The sequence below is a fragment of the Pseudorca crassidens genome, chromosome 8 (assembly GCF_039906515.1).
Source record: "Pseudorca crassidens isolate mPseCra1 chromosome 8, mPseCra1.hap1, whole genome shotgun sequence".
Classification (NCBI taxonomy): domain Eukaryota; kingdom Metazoa; phylum Chordata; class Mammalia; order Artiodactyla; family Delphinidae; genus Pseudorca; species Pseudorca crassidens.
In genome coordinates, this window is record NC_090303.1 from 38,086,753 (window position 1) to 38,113,821 (window position 27,069).

Genomic DNA, 27,069 nt, shown 5'->3' on the forward strand with positions numbered 1-27,069 from the left:
AGCTACAGTAATCAAGACAGTATGGTACTGCCACAAAAACAGAAATATAAATCAATGGAACAGGATAGAAAGCCCAGAGATAAACCCACGCACATATGGTCACCTTATCTTTGATAGAGGAGGCAAGAATATACAGTGGAGAAAAGACAGCCTCTTCAATAAGTGGTGCTGGGAAAACTGGACAGCTACATGTAAAAGAATAAAATTAGAACACTTCCTAACACCATACATGAAAATAAACTCCAAATGGATTAAAAAATGTAAGACAAGACACTATAAAACTCTTAGAGGAAAACATAAGAAAAACACTCTTTGACATAAACCACAGCAAGATCTTTTTTGATCCACCTCTTAAAGTAATGGAAATAAAAACAAAAATAATCAAATTGGACTTAACTAAACTTAAAATCTTTTGCACAGCAAAGGAGACCATAAACCAGATGAAAAGACAACCCTCAGAATGGGAGAAAATATATGCAAATGAAACAATGAACAAAGGATTCATCTCAAAAATAGACAAACAGCTCATGGAGCTCAATATCAAAAAAACAAACAATCCAATAAAAAATGGGCAGAAGACCTAATTAAACATTTCACCAAGGAAGACATACAGATGGCCAGGAGTCAAATGAAAAGATGCTCCACAACACTAATTATTACAGAAATGCAAATCAAAACTACAATGAGGTATCACCTCACACCAGTCAGAATGGCCATCATCAAAAAATCTACAAACAATAAATGCTGGAGAGGGTGGGGTAAAAAGGGAACCCTCCTGCACTGTTGGTGGGAATGTAAATTGATACAACCATTATGGAAAACAGTATGGAGATTCCTTAAAAAACTAAAAATGGAACTACCGTATGACCAAGCAAACCCACTACTGGGCATATACCTTGAGAAAAGCATAATTCAAAAAGGGACATGTACCACAATGTTCACTGCAGCACTATTTACAATAGCCAGGACATGGAACCAACCTAAATGTCCACAGACAGATGAATGGATAAGGAAGATGTGGCACATATATACAATGGAATATTACTCAGCCATAAAAAGAAATGAAACTGAGTTATTTGTAGTGAGGTAGATGGACACAGAGTCTGTCACACAGCATGAAGTAAGTCAGAAAAACAAATACCGTATGCTAACGCATATACAGGGACTCTAAAAAAAAATGGTACTGATGAACCTAGTAGCAGGGCAGGAATAAAGACATAGACATAGAGAATGGACTTGAGGACACATAGGGGGAGGGGGAAACTGGGGAGAAGTGACAGTAGCATCAACATATAAACACTACCGAATATAAAATAGCTAGTGGGAAGCAGCCGCATAGCACAGGGAGATCAGCTCGGTGCTTTGTGACCACCTAGAGGGGTGGGATAGGGAGGGTGGGAGGGAGGGAGACGCAAGAGGGAAGAGATATGGGAACATATGTATATGTATAACTGATTCACTTTGTTATAAAGCAGAAACTAACACACCACTGTAAAGCAATTATACTCCAATAAAGATGTTGAAAATTAAAAAAACTACAATAAGGTATCACCTCACACCGGCCAGAATGGCCATCATCAAAAAATCTACAAACAATAAATGCCGGAGAGGGTGTGGAGAAAAGGGATCCCTCTTACACTCTTGGTGGGAATGTAAATTGGTACAGCCACTATGGAGAACAGTATGGAGGTTCCTTAAAAAACTAAAAATAGAACTACCATATGACCCAGCAATCCCACTACTGGGCATATACCCTGAGAAAACCATAATTCCAAAAGAATTATGTACCACGATGTTCACTGCAACTCTATTTACAATAGCCAGGACATGGAAGCAACCTAAGTGTCCATTGACAGATGAATGGATAAAGATGTGGCACATATATACAATGGAATATTACTCAGTCATAAAAAGAAACGAAACTGTGGATTATGGACCTAGAGACTGTCATACAGAGTGAAGTAAGTCAGAAAGAGAAAAATACCATATGCTAACACGTATATATGGAATGTAAAAAAAAAATGGTCATGAATAACCTAGGGGCAGGACAGGAATAAAGATGCAGACGTGGAGAATGGACTTGAGGACACTGGGAGGGGGAAGGGGAAGCTGGGATGAAGTGAGAGACTGGCATGAACTTATATATACTACCAAACGTAAAATAGCTAGTGGGAAGAAGTTGCATGGTACAGGGAGATCAGTTTGGTGTTTTGTGACCACCTAGAGGGGTGGGATGGTGGGGTGGGAGGGAGATGCAAGAGGGAGGACATATGGGGATATATGTATATGTATAGCTGATTCACTTTGTTATAAAGCAGAAACTAACACACTATTGTAAAGCAATTATATTCCAATATAGATGGTAAAAAAAGAAAAAAGAAAAAGATTTTTCTATAAACCACTACCAGTCAAGAAGAAAGTGAAAGCTGTGCCCCTCTCTTTAAGAGGAAAACTTAGGGACGACTGCATAGCTGTTTCTTTGCTTCGTAAGTGCTGGACAAAAAATTATAATTGTTGGTCAAGTTCCTTAACCTTCAGCAGGAGGATTCTATTTCAATAGCATGTTCCAAGGAAGGTTCCCTTTAAGAATTCTACAGAAGGAAGAAAGCACAATTAAATGAATACATGAATCAGTAGTACCGTAAAAGAATAATACAACCTGGCTACATGGGGTTTCTCTTGGCATCACAAGAAAGGTTCAATAGGAAAACTATAAATCTACTATATGAAATGAATACATTTACTATATCAATTTGCTACCCTATGCACATTTATCCTTCTTTATAGAACAAAATCCAACATTCCTGCTTTCAAGAGACGTAGTATAGGAACAATGGCTGCCTTCTTCTGGTAAATCAAACCAGCTCTATATCCAAAGTTAAAATACTAGAAGCAAAGCATACTCTCTTTAATGTCAGAAGATAGCCACCACCTCCATTCTTTAGCAGTACATTTATTAATATAGTGAGTAATTAAGCAAAAAAAAAAGAGAAAGAGAGGGAAGAAGGGAGGAAGGAAGGGAAAAATTTGTTGAACAAGCACCTAAATTAAAGATGAGCCAACTTTTTCTATAAAAGACCTGATAGTAAATATTTTAGACTTCACAGACCATATAGTCCTTGTCTCAGTACTCCACTTAGAATGCAAGAAGAACCATAGACAATAATAAGGAAATGGACATGGCTGCACTGCATCCAGTAATTTCTATTTACAGACACTGACATTTTAATTTCATACAGTTTTCAGATGTCACAGAGTATGATTCTTTTTATTTTTCACCCAGCCATTTTTAAATGTAAAAATCATTAGTAGCTCTTGGTCTGTACGAAAACAGGTGGGCCAGATTTGATGACCCTGCCCTAGATCACTTTAACAGTAATTAAGTCCAGGAAGTAGAACTTGTGTGTGTATGTGTGTGTGTGTGTGTGTGTGTGTGTGTGTCTGTGTATGTGTGTGTCTTTGGGGGTGGAGTGATCAGAGAAAGGTGATGCTGGTGAAGGGGAGGAGAATTTTACTTTTTATTTTGACACAATTCCACACTTGAAAAATGTTTTACCATAATCATGGATTAATTATACAATTTAAAAAATCTAACTATTAGATAAATATAATCTCTAATGGCCTGTTTTCCTATTTTTTGGCATGGTAAGGTAAGGGGTTTTACAGAGAGACTATAAAGAATCATCAAATTATAAAAATGTTAACTTTTAAAACAGCAATTTTTATTTATTTCTCTCTTTTCCTTTTTCTCTCTCTCAGGAAAAAAAAAAAAAAAAAGGGTGGGGGACCTGCTCTCTTTAGCTGTTAATTATACTCCTGTAAAGAGAGTAAACCTGAGGAATTTCTATTTGTTTTATATCTAATCTGCAAGCCTCACTGACCTTTCATCAAGAACAATGGTGCACACACAGTTCCTACATTTATACCCGTTCCTTCCCCACTCTTGCCACCATTTCTTTTTTTTTTTTTCTGGGTGTTGAACTCCAGCCAAACATTAAATTACCTTGGGAAGCAAAAGGTAGACGAGAAAAAAGCACAAAGGTGGTATTTGGCCTCATTCTATGAGGACACTCAATCTTAATTTAGGGAAAGAAAAAGGACGCTTTTTTTTTTAGCGTGAGAGCATGAGAACTGGAAAGAAGCACGGATTTTTCAGACAAGGCTGTTTTTTAAGTTCGCAGGTGGACTGTGCTCTTGTTTCAATGCAGGTGGGGCTGTAGATCAGGTGTGTGTGTGCCTGTGTGTGTCTATAAATCCACACCCATTTTTAACCAGAAATATCCAGAATACACTTCCAGCAAGAGCACTGACAAGTTCAGGTAAGCAAGCAAAATTTCCAGATTACTTAATCAGTGGTCAAGCTCAGTTATATTTAAAGGATCAAATTATCGCTGTACAAAAGTGAGGTCTTCAGTAAAGCAGAGGGCAAGTTCAATGAAATGATATTTTTCTTCTTTTAATGAACTAGATTTCCTTTGTTGGCTTCATACTTTTATTCTTTATGTGTATTAATGATATTATAATAAACTAACATTCACCAAAAGTGATCCTTTAAAAATTATGCTGCAAGTAACAGTTGTTCCTCCCTGTTATTTTCTTATTGAAGTATAGTTGATTTACAATGCTGTGTTAATTTCAGCTGTACAGCAAAGTGATGCAGTTATACATATATATACATTTTTTTTTAATATTCTTTAGGGGCCCTCTTCCACAGGAAAGAGCACAAAGGAATGGAGTGAGAGTTTGGGGTTAGCAGATGCAAACTAGTATATATAGAATGGATAAGCAACAAGATCTTACTATATAGCACAGGGCACTATATTCAATATGCTGTGATAAACCATAATGGAAAAGAATATTAAAAAAGAATGTAAAATCTCACTCCCAGTTTTCTTTTATAGAGAATTTTTACATAATATTTAAGTAAATGACTTACATTAAATTACTTTTGAAAAGTGAAATACTGTGTCAGAAAATGCTAACTATCCGTGGTTTTAACACCTAATTGTAGACGTGTGGCTATTTGCCTGCGGAGGGCAATGTGAGCTGCTCCAGGGCCATGACCGTGTCGTATTCATCCGTGTCCCCCAAGGAGCTTTACCCACGCATCTGATACTATAGGATCATAACTAACTCATGTTCTGTTTACCAGGGAAATTACTGTTCATCCAAAGATAATAATATATAAATTGATTGGCTTTGTCATAGAATATATTTACTATCTATTTTACAATTTATCAATGTCAAACAGAAAAAAAAATTTTTGATTTTTAAGTAGAACAATCTGACAATAATACATAGCAACTTGAAATTTGAAAAAAATTCAATTCCTATTCATTCTAAATTTGGCAGCTTTAAAATAAGAAGATGGTGAAGTTATCACTTCTCTCTTTTGCTGTAGATTCTACCTACTAATCTCTGTCTCTCTCATAAAGAACTTTTCCTAATGCTTCCTCCAGATTAACTTTTTCTTAACTCTTTACTTCCAGAGATCCCTCGGAGAATCTTAAGGCAATTAGGGGCTCTCTTCCCCAGAAAAGAAAACAAAGGCACATAAAATTTTACAGACAATTCAGGGATTTTTGAGACTCCAGGAGCTCAATCATAGACCTTCTAGAAGCTCACCTGACCCAAGTTAAGACCCTACCCTAGATGGTTGCTTCAATTTTTCCACTGCAACTTTCACTCTGACAGAGTCTGCCCTCCCCACGTTGGACTTTGTGTTCCAGAGTCAGCTGTCTTTATCCCCTACTGAAATCTACCCTTTCTTTGTTTCAGTCTTTATGGTACAAGATGACACCCATAAGGTAAAAGATGGCATGCTGAAATGTTTCACAGTATTAATAAGTTATAGGAACTTAAACTGCGATCCTTATCAGCACCATGGTTATTGTTTAACAGGGTTTCTCAATACAAAATAATTTAAAAGTGGGTCCCTTGCAGATTAGGAAAGAAAATAATTTAAATAGGACCAAACTAACCATTTTCAATCCAGGAGAGGGATGTACTGCTGGCTAGATAAAGATACTAAAATGAGAGGAATGAATTTTAAATAGGGCAGGGTTGTAAACTTAAGGGCAAAAGGCTGAGTAAATGATGAAAGGATAAAAAAGATAAGCAACTGTAGAGGAACTGAAGAAAAAGAACCTCCATATTCTGTTTTTCCTCAGTTCTAATTTAAGCAGTATTTGTTCATGCCTAATCTTACTGTCTTGGCAGAGTTAAAATGTCATCTTAACCTATCAGATCAAGAAGAATCAAAGGGCAAAGAATATTTATGCATGACAAACGTCACCTTTCCATTGCACTTAGCAGTTGCAAGGCCTTTAATCAATATCATCTTATTTGAGTTTTAATGCAGTTCCGTGAGCACTAGAATACCATCAGAAGTAGGCTTTGGGTGCCCTGGTCCAGTGCTCTTTCAACTTCATTGTACTGCTCCCAGGATGCCAGGAATGTGGCTTTTCATCAAGTGGACATCTATTGAGTTGACTGTAGTTTTACAATAATTTACAAATAAAATGTGAAAGTTCTAGGTGGTTGTACCATGTCAATTCACACAAGCAGAGCAATCTGGCAGCATAGGTTTGGTCTCTTAACAAATGTCTTAATGACAGCCTGAGGTAACCTATCAGATTCTGACAATTATTTTTTACCATCCAGCTGCTTCTGAGGGATTCTTAAGAAGATATGATGTTACACTCAGCTTTGGTCGTCTGTCTCTTACTCATCACGGTTTCTTCTAACCTTGCCATGGCAATCAAAAAGGGAAAAAGACCTCCTCAGACACTCTCAAGAGGTACTGGAATCTCATTTTATTTTCTGGACTCAGTCATTTGGATTGTTTTAAAATTCATCATCTCTTGCCTGTAGTCTAGTTATAAAGCCAACTCAATTAACTGAAATTTTTTGTTGTGTATCACTTTAAAATAGGAGAAAAAAAAAACAACAGAGAGGATCAGTTAACTTTAAAGAGTGAGCCACATGAAATGAAAAACAACAATTTGCTGCATCTTCTATAGAAATAGTGGAGAACTGGTTTCATTGCCTATAACTTTGGTAACCAGAGTCCTGCAAAATGCTATTGATTGATACGTTATATTGATATCCTAAATGCAATCAGGATTCCCTCAAAATCTGTTCCAGTGCCCTGTCCTCTCTTTATTCAGGCAAGAAAATAATTTGGAATGATTTTACACTGGGGTCCCCAGAAAATTATACTTTATCTCCACCCTCCAAGAATTTTGGTTAACCAAGTGTTGGCTATGCTGACTCCAGAAAACAGCTGCAGTATTTTTAGAGGACATAATCTAGATTTGTCATTGGCTACATTGAAAACATTTCTATTTTGTACCCACTGTTTTACTTTGGCCTGAGAAACAATTATATCTTCATCTGCAAAGAAATAATTCATAAGGAAAATTCTCAGAATTGATTCCTACATTTCCAGCTACCAGAAATGGAAAGAAAATCATTTGTCTCCAAATAGCTAATTCTAAATTAGTAACACAAACCAAAAAACACTTGACTGGTACTTGGAATGGTAATGTGACTCGAGCAAACAAATGGAGATCAACTATAGCATAATTTCAAATTTTAAAATATTTCTTTCCAAGTTAATTCATTCCTTAACAGATGAGATGTATTGGGTACCAGCCAATTGCCTGTCAGTGTTCAGCCGGTGTTCAGTTTAAAATCACAGAAACTGTAAGTCTAAAAAAATTGGTAAGTTTTGCAAAATAAATAAAAGAGGGAAATATTTTCCTAAGTGTAATTTATCATGTACCTCCATATATACATGCAACAGTTATAAAACAATGAACTCAGTAGCCTTAAAGTGCCAAAGATCAAAGTCACTGCCCTTAAAGACCCTCGAGGGCTGAGTTAAGCAGCATGCTGTAACTATAATTAAGGTACCAATATTCTGTGTATTCACTTCCAAATGTCCATTAAAACTGGTGAATTTTATGAAAAATATACTCAATACGTACAAGAAATTTTAAACAACGTGATGAGTCTGTTATTTCAGTTAAACTATGTCAGTAGGGGAGATGACTGATAGCAGCTGGGAACTCCATTATTCAGAAATGGTTTGCATTTGGTTAAGCCTTTATCTTCTACTGGCACATAGAAAACAACTGAGAATGAGGATTTAAGGTACGGGTGAAAGGGAAATTTGTCTACAGTGTACCAAGTAGCATATGGAGCCTCTTAGAGGGCAGAGCAGCCCCAGTTAAACAGACACAGTGTTAGGGAGAAAAGGGAGTATTAATTGGAAAAAGGTAAGAAATGGTTCAATAAAAAAGTGAACCCCAAATCTTAACTTCCTTTTAAACCAAAACTGCTCTGCGTCCAGCACCTGGTCCAGTGCCTGGCATACAGTAAGTACTCAATAAATACATACTGGAGAATGAATAAAATCTCAGAAGATAAGTAAGCATAGCCAGTAATGGATTAGGAATTAGGAATCATGATAATGAACAGAGAACAATAAGACTGTATTGTCTTACCTGCATACACCCAGTGCTAAGTGGAGCAAGGTATATAGCAGATGTTCCTTCAATATTTGTGGAACTAAGTTAAACAGGAGCAGAGAACAGTAATTCTTCCCACTGCTGACATTCTGGCATTGAATGATATTTGCAACAGAATAGGGAAATTAAGTAGGAACACAGTCTCACTGGCTGTTTCCAAAATAACTTTTATCTAATGCAAAACGTGGCATAAACTTACTACATGTGTTTGAGTAAAGTTGTAAAGAAAGTCTTTCAGGGTTATTACAGATAGGAAGCATTCCTGCTAAGGTTGGGGTACTAAGCTAATGTAAGATGTCTTCCAATGTTAGGATTCTAAGGTCAGGCAAAAACAAACCAACAACACTTCTGGTAAGAGTGTAAAATAATGCACTCACTTGGAAAAACTGTCAGAAAGTTAAAGTTATAGTTACCATTTGATCCAGCAATTCCACTTCTAAGGATTATACCCAAGAAAAATGAAAACATATGTTCACACTGAAGTTTGCACTCAAATGTTCATAGCAGTATTATTCATAAAATCCAAAAACTAGAAACAACCTAAATGTCCATCAACTGATAAATGGATAAACAAAATGTGGTATATCCATAAAATGGAATAATATTTAGCCCAAGAATGAAGTCCTAATACATGCCACAACATGGATGAACCTTAAAAACATTGTATTAACTGAAAGCAGCCAGTCATAAGATACATCGCATCTTATATGATTCCACTTATATGAAATGTCTGGAATAAGATAATCTATAGAGACAAAGTAGATTAGCCATTTCTTAGGGTTGTAGGAGATGAAAGAATTGCGTGGTGATAACTAAAGGGTACAGGGTTTCTTTCTGAAGTGATGAAGATCTTCCAAAATTGATTGTGGTGATGATTGCACACTATGTAAATATATTAAAAGAATGTATATACTTTCAATGGATGAACTGTATTGGCATATGAATTATATTTGAATAAAGTTGTTATTAAAAAACAAACAAACCAAAACCCAGCAGGCAGAAATCATGGGATCATATTTATCCTGCTTCATAATTCTGCTTCATAAGTCCTGGACATCTTTAAGCCATGGTATCAAAACCAGGAACTCCAGTCTGACAACATATGAAACTTATGAAAAAATCTGGGTCCAAAATAGCCTGAAACTATTTCTATTTTCAAATTAATTCAACCTTTTTCATCCATAGACTGAGACATTTCCTGAAAATACTTTGAAATATTTCTGGATGTTTTGTGCATTCTTCTCTTCAATGGTCTTATTCTTCAATCTCTAATACACATTCCCAACTACTCACATCATTTCTTTAAAGGCTAGTGGGGGGACTTCCCTAGTGGCGCAGTGGTTAAGAATCCGCCTGCCAATGCAGGAGACACGGGTTCGATCCCTGGTCTGGGAGGATCCCACATGCTGCAGAGCAACTAAGCCCGTGAGCCACAACTACTGAGCCTGTGCACCACAACTACTGAAGCCCGTGCGTCTGGAGCCTGTGCTCCGCAACAGGACAGGCCACCATAAGGAGAACCCTGGACACCGCAACGAAGAGTAGCCCCCACTCGCCACAACTACAGAAAACCCATGTGCAGCAACGAAGACCCGATGCAACCAAAATAAATAAATAAATAAATAAAATTGATTCTTTAAAAAAAAAGCTAGTGGGTTCTCTCTCTACTCGTTGTATTCTGTTTCCCTCTCCTCCACTCTTTTGGATGCTTCCAAAACAAGGGTTTTATTGAGTCTCTCAACCATGAAATTCCCATGCCAGAATTGTTTTCCATTAAAACTCAAAGCAAAATTTGAAATTCCTTTTTTTCAATGATGTGTTATGACTTTGAAGGAGTCAACATCTCTTGACACTCAAGATTCAAGGACGCTGTTCAGTATAGCCCAAAGTATTCCCGACAGATTTACAAAGTATGCAAAGATTAACTGTTATTTCCTCCTGTACATTCTGAAAGTGAGAGCTCTTGCATGGTCCAGAGATGTCCTCTCAATCACCACTAATCATAATAGCATCTACTGAACACTTACTGGGTTCAAGGCCATGGGCCTTAAGATTTAAAACATAGTCACAAAACCTCAGTAATATCACCTGAAAGGACACAACCTCTTTGTATCTAGTTATAATTATGTATCCTCCATACCTTATGTCAGACAACTGCTTGGTAGCTTAAATATCTGTAGATAGATACCTGGTTATCACACCCCCAATTCAGAACTCTTTGGTAGTCCTGAGTTAACACACTGATTTCTCTCTTCTGTTTAGGATGGGGAGATGACATCACTTGGATGCAGACTTATGAGGAAGGTCTCTTTCATATTCAAAAAAGGTAAAATACCTCTCAGTTAACTTTGACAGATGATACAGATACCTCCTCACAGGAGAGCCAAACACTAGCATGTTAGCTTTTCAGAGGATACAATAAGAATTTGCTCTGATATTGTATGCTGTTTGGACTAAGAGTTGCTATTAGAATTTTTTTATAAACAACAGCTCTAGACACTTCTGTATTAATTTCTTAATTATCCAAGCAAGCTTTTTTATCTGAGGAATAATTGACTTAACATTATATTAGTTTCAGATATACAACTTAATGATTGGATATTTGTATATATGCAAAATGATTACCACAATAAGTCTAGTTAACATCCACCAAGCAAACTTTGAATATAAATTGTATAAACAAAACAGCATCACTCACTGGGCATTATACAAGCTTAAACAGGAACCTGACTTATAGCAGCACTTCTCAAGGCTGTCTAATCATCAGAACGACTCAGAGAGCTTTTTTAAAAATCCATATTCAGGGTCAACTGCTTACTGAGTATCCACTTCTATGTGCCAGGCACTCAGTGACCAAGAGTGACGTGATTTACTAAAGATCTACTAAATCTTTGGGGATGGAGCTGAGAAACTTGTACTTTTAAAAGCACCCCAAGAATTTATCAAATATCTAAAGAATGTTCAATTCAACTCTTTGAAGAAAAAGAAAAGATTCCAAATAAGAACTGGCTAAAACACTCTCAACACCAGACAAATATTACCAAAAAAAAAAAAGTCTACAGAATAATCTTATTTCCAAATAGAAATGTAAAAAACAAACAACATATTAGCAAAGAGCAGACAGCAGAACACTAAAAAAATATACCCTGATAAAGTGAGATTCAGTCTGGGAAAGCCAAAAGATTCAAGATTAAGAAATCTATTAATTAAAATAATTTAATATTTATAAGGACACAAATCATACAAGTATCTCCTATCTCCACAAATGCTAAGAAAAAGCATTTAATACAATGCCAAATCCATATTTGAAGTTAAAAAACTTATCCATCCCAGCAAAAAAGTCAACATCATGCTTACTGAGGAAAAACAATTAAAGTATCCCACTGATGGATTCTTTAATCACCACAATTACTAACATTGTTCTGGAGATACTAACCAATGCAATTAGATGAGAAAAACTTACAAAGGAGAGAGTGAAAGAATCCTCATTTGCAGCTGATGACTGTGTTTGTGAAAAACTTGAGAATCAGCCCAAAGTATCAGAACTACGAAGATTCAGTTAAATTAGATGAGACTAAATTAATACCTAGAAACCGACAGCATTTATATATATATATATATATATATATAATCAAAATAGTTAAAGGCAGTTATAAAATACCTTATATAAAATAGCAATAAAAAAAGATGAAATATCCCAAGATAAACTTGACAGAAAATGTACAAAATCTGTATGAACTAAATGTACTAGTGAGGAAAGAAATTACAAACCTATGTGAAGGGATATCATGTTCTTGGAGAGGAAGATTCAATATCGTAAAAATGTCAATCCTCTCTATAGCTAAAAAATTTGTTAAGACAATCACAATATATTAGTACAAGTTTTTAAGTGATTTTAAAATTGAAATGGAAACATAGACAGACTTAAATAGTTAGGAACATTCTGAGAAGAAATCAGTGGGGACTAGCCCTTAATCAATATGAAACATTTTAATAATACAGTATGTTACCGGTAAATGAATTGAATAGAATGGAGAGAACAGAAAACTGGATACTACAGAAATTGTTTACATGATTAAGTGGCATTTTGAATCAGGAGTAGGAGAGATAGAGTATGTAAAATAATTGTTAGAATTTGATAGCCATTTGTGAAAAATAAAAAAAATTTGTATCTATACCTCATATTTTACATCAAAATAAATTATAAAGATTAATTATAAGGATGAAACCATTAAGGTACTAGAAGACACTATTACAAAACTGTTATTCCTTTAAATTCTTGGAGTAGGGTACAATTAGGGTGAGGCATGAGGGATGTCTAGGACGCAAAAACAAACACTTCATTTTTGTGCCCTAGATGCTACCCTTGCCTCACCCTAGTCCTCCTTTAGAGTTGAGTATGGCCAAAGGAAAAAAAAAAGAAGAAAGAAAAATCCTAAAATAAATGACTAATATTTTTGATTATGCAAATTTCTGCAAACCAGAAATTTATCATAAGCAAACGAAAAAGGCAAAAAATACAAAACTAACAGAAAACTATAGCTCATATTACAAGAGTGAATTTCTCTAATATACAAAGTACTCATATAAATTAATAAGAAAGAGGTCAAGGCAATGACCTTGAAAAAATGAACATAAGATAGGAAAGATAGTACACAGAATAAAAAAATTAGTAACCTAAACATATGAGTAAGATTATTTTTTACAGCTTTATTGAGATATAATTTACATAAACATTGTGCAGATTTAAGGTGTAGAATGTGATGATTTGATGTATGTATATATTGCACAATGATGACCACAATAAGGTTAATTATCACCTCACATAGTTAACGTGTGTGTGTGTGTGTGTGTGTGTGTGTGTGTGTGTGTGTGTGTTGAGAACTTTTAAGATGTATTTTCTTATCAGTTTTCAAGTATACCATACAGTATTGTTAACTCTGGTCATCACTACATTCCCAGGACTCACTCATCTTATAACTGGAAGTGTGTACCCTTTGAGCACCTTTACCCATTTTCCCCACCTCCCAATCCCCCACCCTGGGAAACCACCAATCTACTCTCTGTTTCTATGAGTTTGGTTTTTACTTTTTTTTTAAATTCCAGATTCTACATATAAGTGAGATCATATAGTATTTGTCTCTGACTTATTTTACTTAACATAATATGCTCAAGGTTCATTCACGTTGTCACAAATGTACTGAGAGTCACTTAGGTTGCTTCCATGTCCTGGCTATTGTAAATAATGCTGCAATGAACATGGGGATGCAGATATCCCTTTGAGATAGTGAAATAGTGATTTCATTTTCTTTGGGTATATACCCAGAAGTAGAATTGCTGGATCATATGGTGACTATTTTTTATAAGAAAGTAAAACTACATTAACTTCCCTCTTTCATCTACTGGATAAAAGAATTAAAAGCTCAATAACCAGTTTTAATGAGAGTAAATACTTAGTTCTCACATTATCAGAGAGAATATAAATTGGTACAGCTTCTAAGGAAAGTACATACAGTGCATCAAAATTATAAATGCACATACTCTGACGCAGAAACTCCGCTTCTGGAAATTTATTTACAAATATACCCACCCATGCGCAAAATTATATGTAAGTAACATCATGTTCACCAAAGCATCTTTTTAAATGTCTGAAAACAATCTAAACATAAAAGATTGAAAAGAATTTAAATATCTATTTTGAGGAGACTAATAAAGTAAAGATGATCCATATAATGGAATATTATACAAAATCACAAGGGAATAACATCCAAGATATATGATTATGCTAAAAAAGCCAAATGCAAATACATGTGTATAGCGTGCTAGTATTTGTATTTTTAAAAAAGAAAGGATAAATATATATACATATGGACATGCATATGAACATACACAATTCATAATCATATACATTTACATAAGTATATACACAAGCATATGCATATGCACATGTGTATTTTGTTATATGACCTGAAAAACTCTGGAAGCAAACTTAGAAAATGGTAACACTGCTTACTTCTTGAAGGCAGGATGGGAGAAAGAATTTTTACTTTTTTAACTTTTGAATTTTAAACCATCTGAATTTGTAACTTATTTTCAATGAAAAACATGTAGAATTTTAAAAGATAATTCACCAAATGATGCTGATAAGCAGCTAGGCTTGGAAGGCTCTGGTTTTAGAGCATCTCAGAAGTACAGCTCCCCAAAATTTTTACTCTTTCTCTCACTCGAGTTTCTCATAATCTGATGTGCTACTTCATAAGATTTTTTTTTCACAATTTAAAATGCTTTTTTTTTTATTCTTTTTAAAATTCTTTTCCTATTTAGGTTATTACAGAATATTGAGCTGAGTTCCCTGTGCTATACAGCAGGTCCTTGCTGGTTATCTATAGTAGTGTGTACATGTCAATCCCAAACTCCCAGTCTATCTCTCCCCCTCCCCTTCGCCCCTGGTAACCATAAGACTAGGGACCACCTGTTTTATTGATAATTTGGTCTGTGAGCTAAGGATGATTTTTACATTAAAAGAATGTTTTTAATCAAAAGAAGAATAATATCTTGTGAAACATGGAAGTTACTTGAAATTCAAATTCCAGTGTGATAAATTAAGTTTTACTATAACACGGCCACTCTCACCTTGTTGCATATTGTCCATGGCTGCTTTCGTGCAATAACAGCAGAGGTGAGCGGCTGTGAACAAGACCACATGGGCTGCAAAACCTCAAATAACTTACCATCTGCCTCTTTGCTTTAAAAGTTTCTGAGCCCTTTTTCAGGTGTTCCTAATTCAGTGTCTGCCAGAAACAGAAGCTTTTCCTAAAACGGATTACTGTCTTGGTTTGACTGTCTGAACAACCCATTCAAAGCTGAACTATTAAGACTGAGTATTCTGTGGTCTTGATACATTTTTCCTTGGACTCCAGTTGGCCAGAAATCTGATGGAGAAATTAGCTTTCCAAGAGTTACATCAAGGTCTTTCCTTACACAGAGCTATCCTTATTTCCAGCTGCTGTGCTGGGAAGAAAGGGTAGCAGTTCAGGAAATCAGAATGACTCATGCCCCTGAATTGCTCTCCATCGCAGGACACCTCTATCTACCTAAGTGCAATCAGAGAAAAAGTTATCTAGTAAAAGAATTACTACTTGGTGCTTAGGAGGTCTAAGTTCTCTATGTGTCTCTAAAGAAATGTCAATGAATATTCTTAGGCTCAGTTTTCTACTAATTAAAAAGAGGTAATAATATTTCATTCATTGGATATCTAATCTGCTCTTTCACCAGTAAATGTGAAGTTGTTGGCAAATGTTAGCTTTCTATGTTATAAATTTTAAGAGATAAGTTGTAGGATTTATTCTTACCTAAAATTAACTTATATTCTAAGTTTGAGGATTAAATGAAATTATTTACACTTCAAAGTGTGTTATTTAACACTTTTGAGACTAAAGTTTGAAAAAACAGGATTATTCAGTAACAAGTATTTCATATGATTACATCTGTTGTTTTTAAAAAGATTTATGCTTGATACATATACACCCGTCTCTTTTTGTACCTAGCATCCTTGCAAAATTAAAGAAACATTTTTAAAAACATCTTATATACCCGAATCATAATTATTTTGTCCTTCACTGTAGTTAACATTCTAATTTTTCTCGTATTCTAAACAGCAGGGTAGTCAATGAGCTACCACCAAAACTTTTCTTCAGAGAGTTAAAATCAAAATGACACTGAAAAATATATAGGAAAGGAACTTTCCCTGAGACTGTTGGTAATTGTAAGTTGTGACAAGAATAAAAGGTTGTGAAAATGGTCAAATATTAATAGACTTTTTGAAAAACAAACAAAAAACCTAAGTAAAAACTTCGACAATTCCAAAATTTTATACCAGATGTTCATTGGAAATGAATACTACCTTGCTCATAATATCCTTTCATCTATGGAGACAGAATTGACTTTTATTTTTCTAACTGTACTACAGTATACATAAGAACGACCTGGTAAGCTTGTTAAGCTAAGGATTCCTGGACCTCACCCCCCCAGATGCTGACTGAGTGGGCCCAAGAGGGAGCCTGAGAATTTACATTTCTAATGAGCTACATTTCTGGTGACGCTGATGCTTCAGTGCTGAGGCCATGTTATGACTAAGAGGACTACACACTACAGCGCTGTGATTTGTCAGGCTGAGATGTTTACTTTACGTCTCATAGAAAGTATGAGAATCTTAAATCTAATTTCACTGTACATTTTAACTCAGATTAATCACTTGGCTCAATTCCACACTCTCTCTGTTTAGTAACAAGCCACTGATGGTTATTCATCACTTGGAGGACTGTCAATACTGCCAAGGTAATTTTTGCTCCTGAGATCTTATTGTATCTCCAATATGAAGTAGGAAAGTGACCTGGTTACAAATTGTTAAGAAGGCACTCAGGAAACTCTATTCCAAAAAAAAAAAAAAAAAAGGACAACTGCTAGAGTACCACCATTTTACTAAGATGCTTAAAGACTACAATGATTGTTAGTAATCTATTGAATATATTCATATTACATGTCCTTTAGAATTTTATATCCTTCTTCCTCCCCTGTTCCCCCTCCAAAAAGGTAGGAAAAATGGCTGAAAGAAGATGCTATTTTAACCAATGAGTCAATGAATTACATGACATTGTAAAACTGGTGATTTCATCAATGTGATTCTCTCTTGATGTCTTCTTGGATAGACTCTGTCCCTCATTGATTTCCAGTTAGAGACGAAGTGGCAATGGGCCAATGAACTATTTACATCCAAGTTACAGATGCAAACAAATGCAAAATACTAGCTTAATTTTGCTACATTATATTGAAGGCGTCTTGATCCTTGAAACTAATTGACATTATGTTTTCTCCCACAGCACTAAAAAAAGTGTTTGCCCAAAATAAAGAAATACAAGAAATGGCTCAGAATAATTTCATCATGCTGAATCTCATGGTACCTGACCTCTACAATGTTTTCTTAATATCTCAATTCAGTGGAAAAGCTGAATCTCTTTTTTTGTCTTTTTTTGAAGACAAAAAGAGCTATAAAGTATTAGTGGATATAGAATGTTATATAGAATTGTAAGAGGCCAAAATATATAACTTACTGAAAGGCTTGTTTACATAAAATATTTTTAAATCAACTGTTAAAAATAATCCAATCCAATAACATTCTTTTTTTTCATCTTTTTGCTAGCATGAAACCACTGATAAGAATTTATCACCTGATGGACAATATGTGCCTAGAATCATGTTTGTGGGTAATTGTATAATCTCTTTCCATCAGATTTAGAAAATCAGTAGCCTTCTTGCTTTTATTTACTTTTAAATGCTAGTTCAAGTACTATTCCTTTTAAAGGGAAGTCATTAGTAACCCAGTCATTAACAGTTCTTGTTAGGTCAACAATCAAACTCATTATATCTATAACTTGTAACTTATAAATATTAAATTTTAATGTTTTAAATTAACTGATGCTATGAAATCAATATCCCAATGTAGTTTCAGTATTGTTCTCTAAACTATTATATGTTGACAGAGACCTGTGACACACTAAAATGAGAATTCAGATTAACTCACAATAAATTCACATGTATGAAAACTGATTTTGCTTATAAATTTGCTTAACGTTTGTTTTAGAGTAAGAGGCAAGAATGATTTTCAGAATATTTTAAATAATATGTAAGGTACTTATTTTTTCTTGGCAGATCCTTCTTTAACAGTCAGAGCTGATATAACTGGAAGATACTCAAACAGATTATATACATATGAACCTCAGGATTTACCGCTATGTAAGTATTCACAAATTATCTTGAACAGTGATACTAGCAACACTTGACTGTTAGAAGGGTCAGTGATACCTTACATGGGTGCTTCCCCACAAACAGTGCTACCCACAAATCACAGTCCCTGGGGCTGGTAGTGGAGATAGTGGTTAATATGCAAACTCTTAGCTCCCATCAAGATCAGAATTTCTGGGGCACCTCAGAATCTCTTTCTTCAACAGGGATCTCTAATAGTTCTTATGATCACTAAATGTTAACACCACCAAAAAGAATAGAGTACACATGAAAATTAAACCTTAAGAAAGCCAGTCCATTCTTCTGGTATGAAAGATTATATGTGATTTCCTCAAAGTGATCATAATTAAATCTTTTCTCTTCCTTTAATGCCTATAAGCAAGGAAATACAGTCTGACTTGGGACTTTCATTTTTGCAATATTCACTATCAACTATGTTTAACAAGAGAGCTATGCCTGTTATATCCAGCAATACTGCTACAAAATAATCAGTTAACAAAATAGATACTCCCTCAAAATCCCTTTGATAAAATTTTTTAACATTAAGTTAATTAACCAGCTCTGAATGGTCTAATCCTTAAATTTACATGTACACTTTTAGCATAATATTCTTTAAGGTTGCAGATAAATCCCCAAATCTTTATAGCTGTTAATTTTAATGGGCCAATTTTAGATTTAGGGGTTAATTAAAAAATTTGGTACTCTCATTTACTAATAGAATAATATATATTTACTTCTATTACAGTGATAGAAAACATGAAGAAAGCATTAAAACTTATTCAATCCGAGTTATAATGTATTACCTCTAAGAGGTCAAATGTCACGAAGAAAAACTTCTGGCTAATTGACTAATACTAATGGGCAGGTAAATGAATTTTGTAACATTACCATTTAGACTTTTAATGTGTTTGCATATTCTTAGGAAGGTAAAATGATATTTCAATAAATATCAAAACCAGAGCATGACAATATTGTGGTTTGATTTCTGCCTGCATCAGTAGCAAAGAAAGCTTGCTGATAGTTATAGTGGAGACAGGAAGACCTAAATAAGAGGTGTCTACACTGCTTGTTTCTATTTCCTCATCTATCATCCATTCCACCAAGTAAGCTAATCTTAATTCTGATCCCTCTATTATATCGAACCCTCAAGTTTAGGTCATAAATGATCTTCATGTTGCCAAAGCAAATGGATGCATCTCTAGCCACTTATTATTTAACTTTTAGAAGCATAACTTTTAGAGTTAACCATTTATTTCTTTTTTTTTACTTTAAAACAGACACTTAAAAAGTAATTACAATAAATTTAAAATATATTTTAAAACTTTAAATATGTTTTGCTTGATTACTGGGTGGATATTTAACACTTTTAATCATTTTAAGAAGAATGTAACTGCTTCCAGAATATTAAAGAATACCTCCAGTTAACTAGCAGAAGAGGAATCTATCCATTCTGAAATTATTAAACATTCAACCACCAACTCAATTCTTCAGAGGAAGCTTTTGTAGGATCGCATTCATGTCTTCTATTCCTTTAAATAACACACACACAAAAATCCTAATGTTTTATTAAAAAATTTCCCTAATCATTTGGAGTAATTCTAATTACTAATGGAAACCCCATAATCAGCTGGGAATAATTCTCAGAAATGAGAGAATATTTCAGATGGGAAAATTTTTCCTAATCCATAGGATTTGATTACATTTAAATAACTTGAAGTTTTGAAATATAAAGGTACACATTTATATGAGACAGATATACAACATCTATGATACTGATGTCTGATTAATTCCAGTGTTTCATGAGTCAGAGAAAGAAAGGTTTCTTCCAAGTTTTATCTGATCATTATTCAGTTCATTTTAAGCAGACTTTTTGCAACTGATCTATTTGGATATAAACAGTTTACAAGACCATGAACACTAGATATCCATGTATTCCCACTGCAAAAGAATATTAAATATCCTATTTTTTAGTTTTAGATCAAAGTTTGGAGTTAATTTTTTTTCTTTTTTTGCGGTATGCGGGCCTCTCACTGTTGTGGCCTCTCCCGTTGCGGAGCACAGGCTCCGGACGCACAGGCTCAGGAGCCATGGCTCACGGGCCCAGCCACCCCACGGCATGTGGGATCCTCCCAGACCGGGGCATGAACCCGTGTCCCCTGTATCAGCAGGCGGACTCTCAACCACTGTGCCACCAGGGAAGCCCTGGAGTTAATTTTTTAATGCATTCTAAGAGACCAAAGTGTACTGGAATACTCTAATAATATAATGTATCAAGACTAATATAACTGATTTCATTGTTGCATAAACAGTGCAGAAGCAGAAAATGTCTGTGGTCATTGCAGTGAACTAAGAAGGAACCAGTTGACAATTAGGTTGCTGATTTAAGAACTAATAAAATAGAATATTTACTTGTTTTTCTTCAATTAGTATAAAAATGTTACTAAATTGATTATTCTTTACCATGAAAATATATGTGCCTTTATATTTTTATATGTATTTAAATTACATATAATTCAATTATGCATATAATTATACATACACTAACATTTACTATACATCTAGTTTATATATATATAATTTGAAAATAAGTTATGTTAATCTGGGTAGTCTTGTAACCAATTTAGTTTCCTTCTCTACTCTACTTTAACAATTAAATTCTATATCTTAGTTGATATTTCTATCTAATTTCTTCACTTTATAAAATTAGTGGCTTAGATTCATCACTTCTGTGGTTACCCTTAGCTTTGAAATGCAGGACTACGCATAGAACCCATATGTGTATATATAACTTTACTTCTATTACTTTTAGCCTTGTAACCTCCAAAAAAGTATTTATTCTTTCTCTAACACATCCAATATTAAGAATTAAATTACTTACACCAGCTACCTGAAACAGTATGCACAATTCTGTGTGTATAGGCCTTTTCACAGAGGAGTTTGGGGAACTTTCAATTGCATTTCAAAGAGATAAAACAGTTTAAAAAGTTACATATTCAATGCAGAAAGCTATAAGACACTGATGAAAGAAATTAAAGATGATACAAACAGATGGAGAGATATACCATGTTCTTGGATTGGAAGAATCAACATCAATGAAAACGACTATACTACCCAAAGCAATCTACAGATTCAATGAAACCCCTATCAAACTACCAGTAGCATTTTTCACAGAACTAGAACAAAAATTTCACAATTTGTATGGAAACACAAAAGACCCCGAATAGCCAAAGAAATGTTGAGAAAGAAAAATGGAGCTGGAGGAATCAGGCTACCTGACTTCAGACTATACTACAAAGCTACAGTAATCAAGACAATATGGTACTGGCAGAAATATAGATCAATGGAACAGGATAGAAAGCCCAGAGATAAACCCACACACCTATGGTATAAGGGAGGCAAGAATATACACTGGAGAAAAGACAGCCTTTTCAATAAATGGTCCTGAGAAAACTGGACAGCTACATGTAAAACAATGAAATTTGAACACTGCCTAACACCATACACAAAAATAAACCCAAAATGGATTAAAGACCTAAATGTAAGACCGGACACCATAAAACTCTTAGAGGAAAACATAGGCAGAACACTCTATGACATCAATCACAGCAAGATCCTTTTTGACCCACCTCCTAGAGAAATGGAAATAAAAACAAAAATAAACAAATGGGACCGAATGAAACTTAAAAGCCTTTGCACAGCAAAGTAAACCTTAAACAAGACAAAAAGACAACCCTGAGAATGGAAGAAAATATTCTCAAACAAAGCAACTGACAAAGGATTAATCTCCAAAATATACAGGCAGCTCAGGAAGCTCAATATCAAAAAAATAAACAACCCAATCCAAAAATGGGCAGAAGATCTAAACAGACATTTCTCCAGAGAAGATATACAGATTGTCAACAAACACATAAAAGGATGTTCCACATCATTAATCATTAGAGAAATACAAATCAAAACTACAATGAGGTATCACCTTACACCGGTCAGAATGGTCATCATCAAAAAATCTACAAACAATAAATGCTGGAGAGGGTGTGGAGAAAAGGGAACCCTCTTGCACTGCTGGTGGGAATGTAAATTGATACAGCCACTATGGAGAACAGTATGGAGGTTCCTTAAAAATCTAAAAATAGAACTATCGTATGACCCAGCAATCCCACTACTGGGCATATACCCTAAGAAAAACACAATTCAAAAAGAGTCATGTACCACAATGTTCATTGCAGCTCTATTTACAATAGCCAGGACATGGAAGCAACCTAAGTGTCCATTGACAGATGAAAGGATAAAGAAGATGTGGCACATATATATAATGTAATATTATTCAGCCATAAAAAGAAATGAAATTGAGTTATTTGTAGTGAGGTGGATAGACCTAGAGTCTGTCATACAGAGTGAAGTAAGTCAGAAAGAGAAAAACAAATATCATATGTTAACACATATATATGCAATCTAAAAAAAAAAGGTCATGAAGAACCTAGGGGCAGGACAGGAATAAAGATGCAGACGTAGAGAATGGACTTGAGGACACGGGGAGGGGGAAGGGGAAGCTGGGATGAAGTGAGAGAGTGGCACGGACATATATACACTACCAAATGTAAAATAGATAGCTAGTAGGAAGCAGCCGCATAGCACAGGGAGATCAGCTCGGTGCTTTGTGACCACCTAGAGGGGTGGGATAGGGAGGGTGGGAGGGAGGGAGACACAAGAGGGAAGAGATATGGGGATATATGTTTATGTATACCTGATTCACTTTGTTATACAGCAGGAACTAACACACCATTGTAAAGCAATTATACTCCAATAAAGATGTTAAAAAAAAAAATGAGACATAAGATGCAATTAGAGGAAATTTGCTCTGGGCATAGAAATATTTGCAACTTAAATTTAGGCATAATGGGTCAGTTTGCTGGAATCACATGCTAGAAAAAGATCAGGAGATCACAAGCCAGGAAATTCTGTGATGCGGCCAAACGAAAGGACGCTTTGCTCGAGTTCTGTGGGTTGTAAATGGTGTGTCGAGAGCATCCCCTGGCATTCTAGATATTCACCAGAAAAGAGTGTTCTGTGATTCTGTGCAGTCACATAGAGCTGGGCGGGGTGGGGTTGGAGAATGTGGTTATGCAGTTCTGGGAAGATAGTGTAGGAGTTGGCTGGAAGAGGTTTTAAATAGACATTTTATGAGAAGGGAGAGTGAAAAGTCTATTCATATTATATTTTTAAATCCGCAATAAAAGAAATTAATCATAAAAAAGAGTTACATATTCAAAAAGACATTAGAATAGGACTGTCAGTAAACAACATCCAGTTGAATTTAAATTAGAGATTAGCGGCCATTTTTTTTTAGTGTAAGTACATCCTATGCAATATCTGGAACACAGTTATGCAAAAAATGTATTTGTTGTTTATGTGAAGTTCACTTTTAACTGGGTGACCTGTGCTTTCATTTGCTAACAGTGGCCACCCCAGTTTAGAATCACTGCACTAGATGCCCCTCCTTCTCCTCTTTCCCCTTATTTTTGCCTAAAATAGCAACATTTGTTTTGTTGGGGTTTTTTTGCAACATTTCTTTATATTTCAAATCAATCTCTCAGTTTCTGAGTTCCAGAAAATAACCTCAATTCTTTTATAGCATTTAATGTCTCCTAATTTAACTTCTACTCTATGCCAGACACTGTGTTTGATATTATACATCCAAAGATAAATTAGATAAAAATAAGGCTGTTTTGTTCCCGAGAGGAGTTCATAATTTAGTGGTAAGAGAGATCACTGAGGAGAAACAATTCCTTAAGAAATAATGTAATAGGACGATGTGGAAGCAGAGGAGAGATGGCCCGACTCCTAGTGGGGCTTCACACAGGATGCAGCACCCATGCACCTTGAATAAGAATGTATTCCACCATTACGGAAATCCACATGATGAGACAGAATAAAGCACATCATAGGGGCTACAGAAATTCTCATTCATTGGTTTAACTCTAAAATACAAAAGTATACAAGGTTTTCTTAGTAACGCCTTTGAGAATTTTAGATTAGGCTTAAGATACTGTGTCAAGCTTCAGACAAACTTCTTTAACATATAGGATTACATACTATAGAGACTGATAGAGATGTGCATGACAGTCCTCAGTAGCACTCCTTAGAACACAACCGCACTTAACGTGATGCGTAATACATAATCCGTGTATCCATGGACATCCTTACTGTGTAGAGAAAGATAAGCATTTTTTCTGTTTTTAAAAATCGTTTCTTATGCAATGTCTGTTTTTTAGCAAAGTGAAAAGCCCTTGGGATTTAAAAATCAGTCTCTCTCTCTCTCTCTCTCTCTCTCTCTCACACACACACACACACCGCCCCCTCACAAAAGAAGCTGTGACTGCTGTGCGGGGATGCAGGATTGCGGCAGGCACCCACAGGAGGATGCCATTAAGTGTGTACCTCCCCCGATGTTGGCAGTGATAAACTTTATGAATACCAGTTTACGGACATCTTTTCTTCAAAGAAGAAATAAATCCACTGCCCACAGCTTTGAAATCAGGCAACTGGATTTTTGCTGAGTATTGACTACTGCAACTTCCTGAAGTATATTATAGTGCAAGGATAAGATGCTGTTACAAGTTAAATTATGTTCCCCCAGAATTCATAGGTTGAAGTCCTAAATCCCCCAGTAATTCAGAATGTGACCTCATTTGGAAATAGAGTCACTGGAGATATCATTCATTAAGTTAAGATGAGGTCAGACTGGAATAGGGTGGGCCCCTAATCCAACATGACTGGCATCTTTATAAAAAGGGGAAATTTGAACACAGAGATATGCACAAAGACAGAATATACTGTGAAGATGAAGACAGAGATCTGGAGATGCTACAGAAGCCAAGGAATGCCACAAGTTACCAGCAAACCACAAGAAGCCAGATGAGAGGCGTGAACAGACTGTCCTTCACAGCAATCAGAAGGAACCAGTCTTGCCAACACTTGGATCTCAGACTTCCAGCCTCCACAACTGTGAAACAATAAATTTCTGTTGTTTAAGCTAGCCTGTGTGTGGTACTTTGTTAGACAGCCCTAGAAAACCAATCCAGCTGCTTTCCCCTCTCCCATCCCCAGTTCGCATGATTCCCATGGTAGGTAAGGAAACACCAAAACTTCTCATCACACACTTAAAAAGAAGGCCTGCTAGAACTGAAGAATCATTTTTCACAATAAGTTTGTCTGGTTCTAGTCTACCCTCCAAACAAATTTCTGCCAAATTAAATGTTATTTTAGTACTCAGAGCTGTATATAATCAGTTAAGTTAGGTTTATGAAATATCAACATCTAACACTGTGGTTTTAATGCAGAAACAAAAGTCATACCTAGAGAAAGAGTTATTATATTTGGTATTTTTCGTTATTATTAAAGCAAACATACTGAACTCTTTCTACGTTCCAGGCACAGAGCTGAGGTCCTTGCAGAGATTATCTTATTAATACCTCACCACAAATGTGAAATACCGTGACCCTCATTTTACTTATGATTAGCTGGGGCCTGAAAATGTGCAATAATCTGATAAAAAGAGAAAAAAGAAGGAAAAAAATCACACAGCTAATTAGCAGAGCCAGTGCTCAAACCCAGCAAGTTTGGCTCCAGGGTCAACATGTTTCACCACCATATAATTCTGCTTTGGATCTGTATGTTGTAAAAAAAATATATGATTTAATTAAAACTGACAGTGTGCAATAACTGAAAACATGTAGAGTATGTCCTTTATAAAGGAAGGGCAGTTCGCATTGATTCCAATTAACATTTTATAGAAAGATTGTACACGGTCCTGCCATTCTTGGCTTTGAGCCTCCACCCCCAACAGACCGAAGGACAAGCCTCTACCAGCTTTTGATGACTCTGCAACTGATTCTCAACATGAGCATCCAGGGAACCAAGAGAAGAGGGACAGGACGGTGTGATTTCAAATCCCAAACACACCTCCTCATTGACAATCACGAATCTAAGTGACCCACTGTTCCTACTTTACCACGCTATGCGCTGTACCCATAGGAAAACTTCCAAGAAGACAGCTTACCTTTGGCAGAATTCTTCACATTCTCAAAGACCTCTTTTCGGGTTACATATTGCCCTCTTGAAATCATGCGCTACGCAGAGCCCCTCTTGTGTGACGAGCCCTGCGTAAATTCTTACATCAGTGACTTTTGCCCTCCTCTGTAAGATATTTGTGATTAGTACTTCCACCTGTGTTCCCATCCTTAACGATGGAAAGCTGAAGCTATCTATTGAAGCTTCAGTGCCTCCAGGTACTAACAATTAATGGGCTTTCAACGACCCATTAAGACCACCTGTTCTGTCTACCTAAAACCTGGAAACCATATTGAAGCTACTCTCTTCTGACTTTATTCATCCTAAGGCGTTTAGGAATTTTATTTACACTAACCATAAACTTTTTGGTATCCTAAGAAAAAAATGCAGAGTAAAGCAACACACCCCAAAAGAGCAAGTTATGTAGCTTGATTTGCTTTCATGCCTATATTTGGCAAATAACTTGTATAAATCACACAGGAGTCTTAGACAATCATGTTTCTTGGGTCAGCCATGTTAATACCACTCTAAAACCTTTGTAAAAATTATGTGGTAGTTTGTTTCAAAATTTTCAAGCCCTAAAATATAATAATTAGTCATCTTTCTGTATCCATTGTGTATTAGTCTTTCCAAAAAAGGGCAATCTCAGAGGCAAGCCCTTCAG

The 27,069-nt window shown here is 35.4% G+C and overlaps 1 protein-coding gene across 1 annotated transcript; it reads left to right on the forward strand.

The window, feature by feature from the left end:
• Positions 1-6,690: 6,690 nt before the first annotated feature.
• Positions 6,691-19,130, forward strand: AGR3 (anterior gradient 3, protein disulphide isomerase family member). Its single transcript, XM_067745529.1, has 7 exons — positions 6,691-6,799; positions 10,797-10,860; positions 16,819-16,871; positions 17,414-17,490; positions 17,734-17,797; positions 18,243-18,326; positions 19,081-19,130. Exons 1-7 carry the CDS (start codon positions 6,691-6,693, stop codon positions 19,128-19,130), a joined length of 501 nt encoding a protein of 166 aa, XP_067601630.1.
• Positions 19,131-27,069: the final 7,939 nt, after the last annotated feature.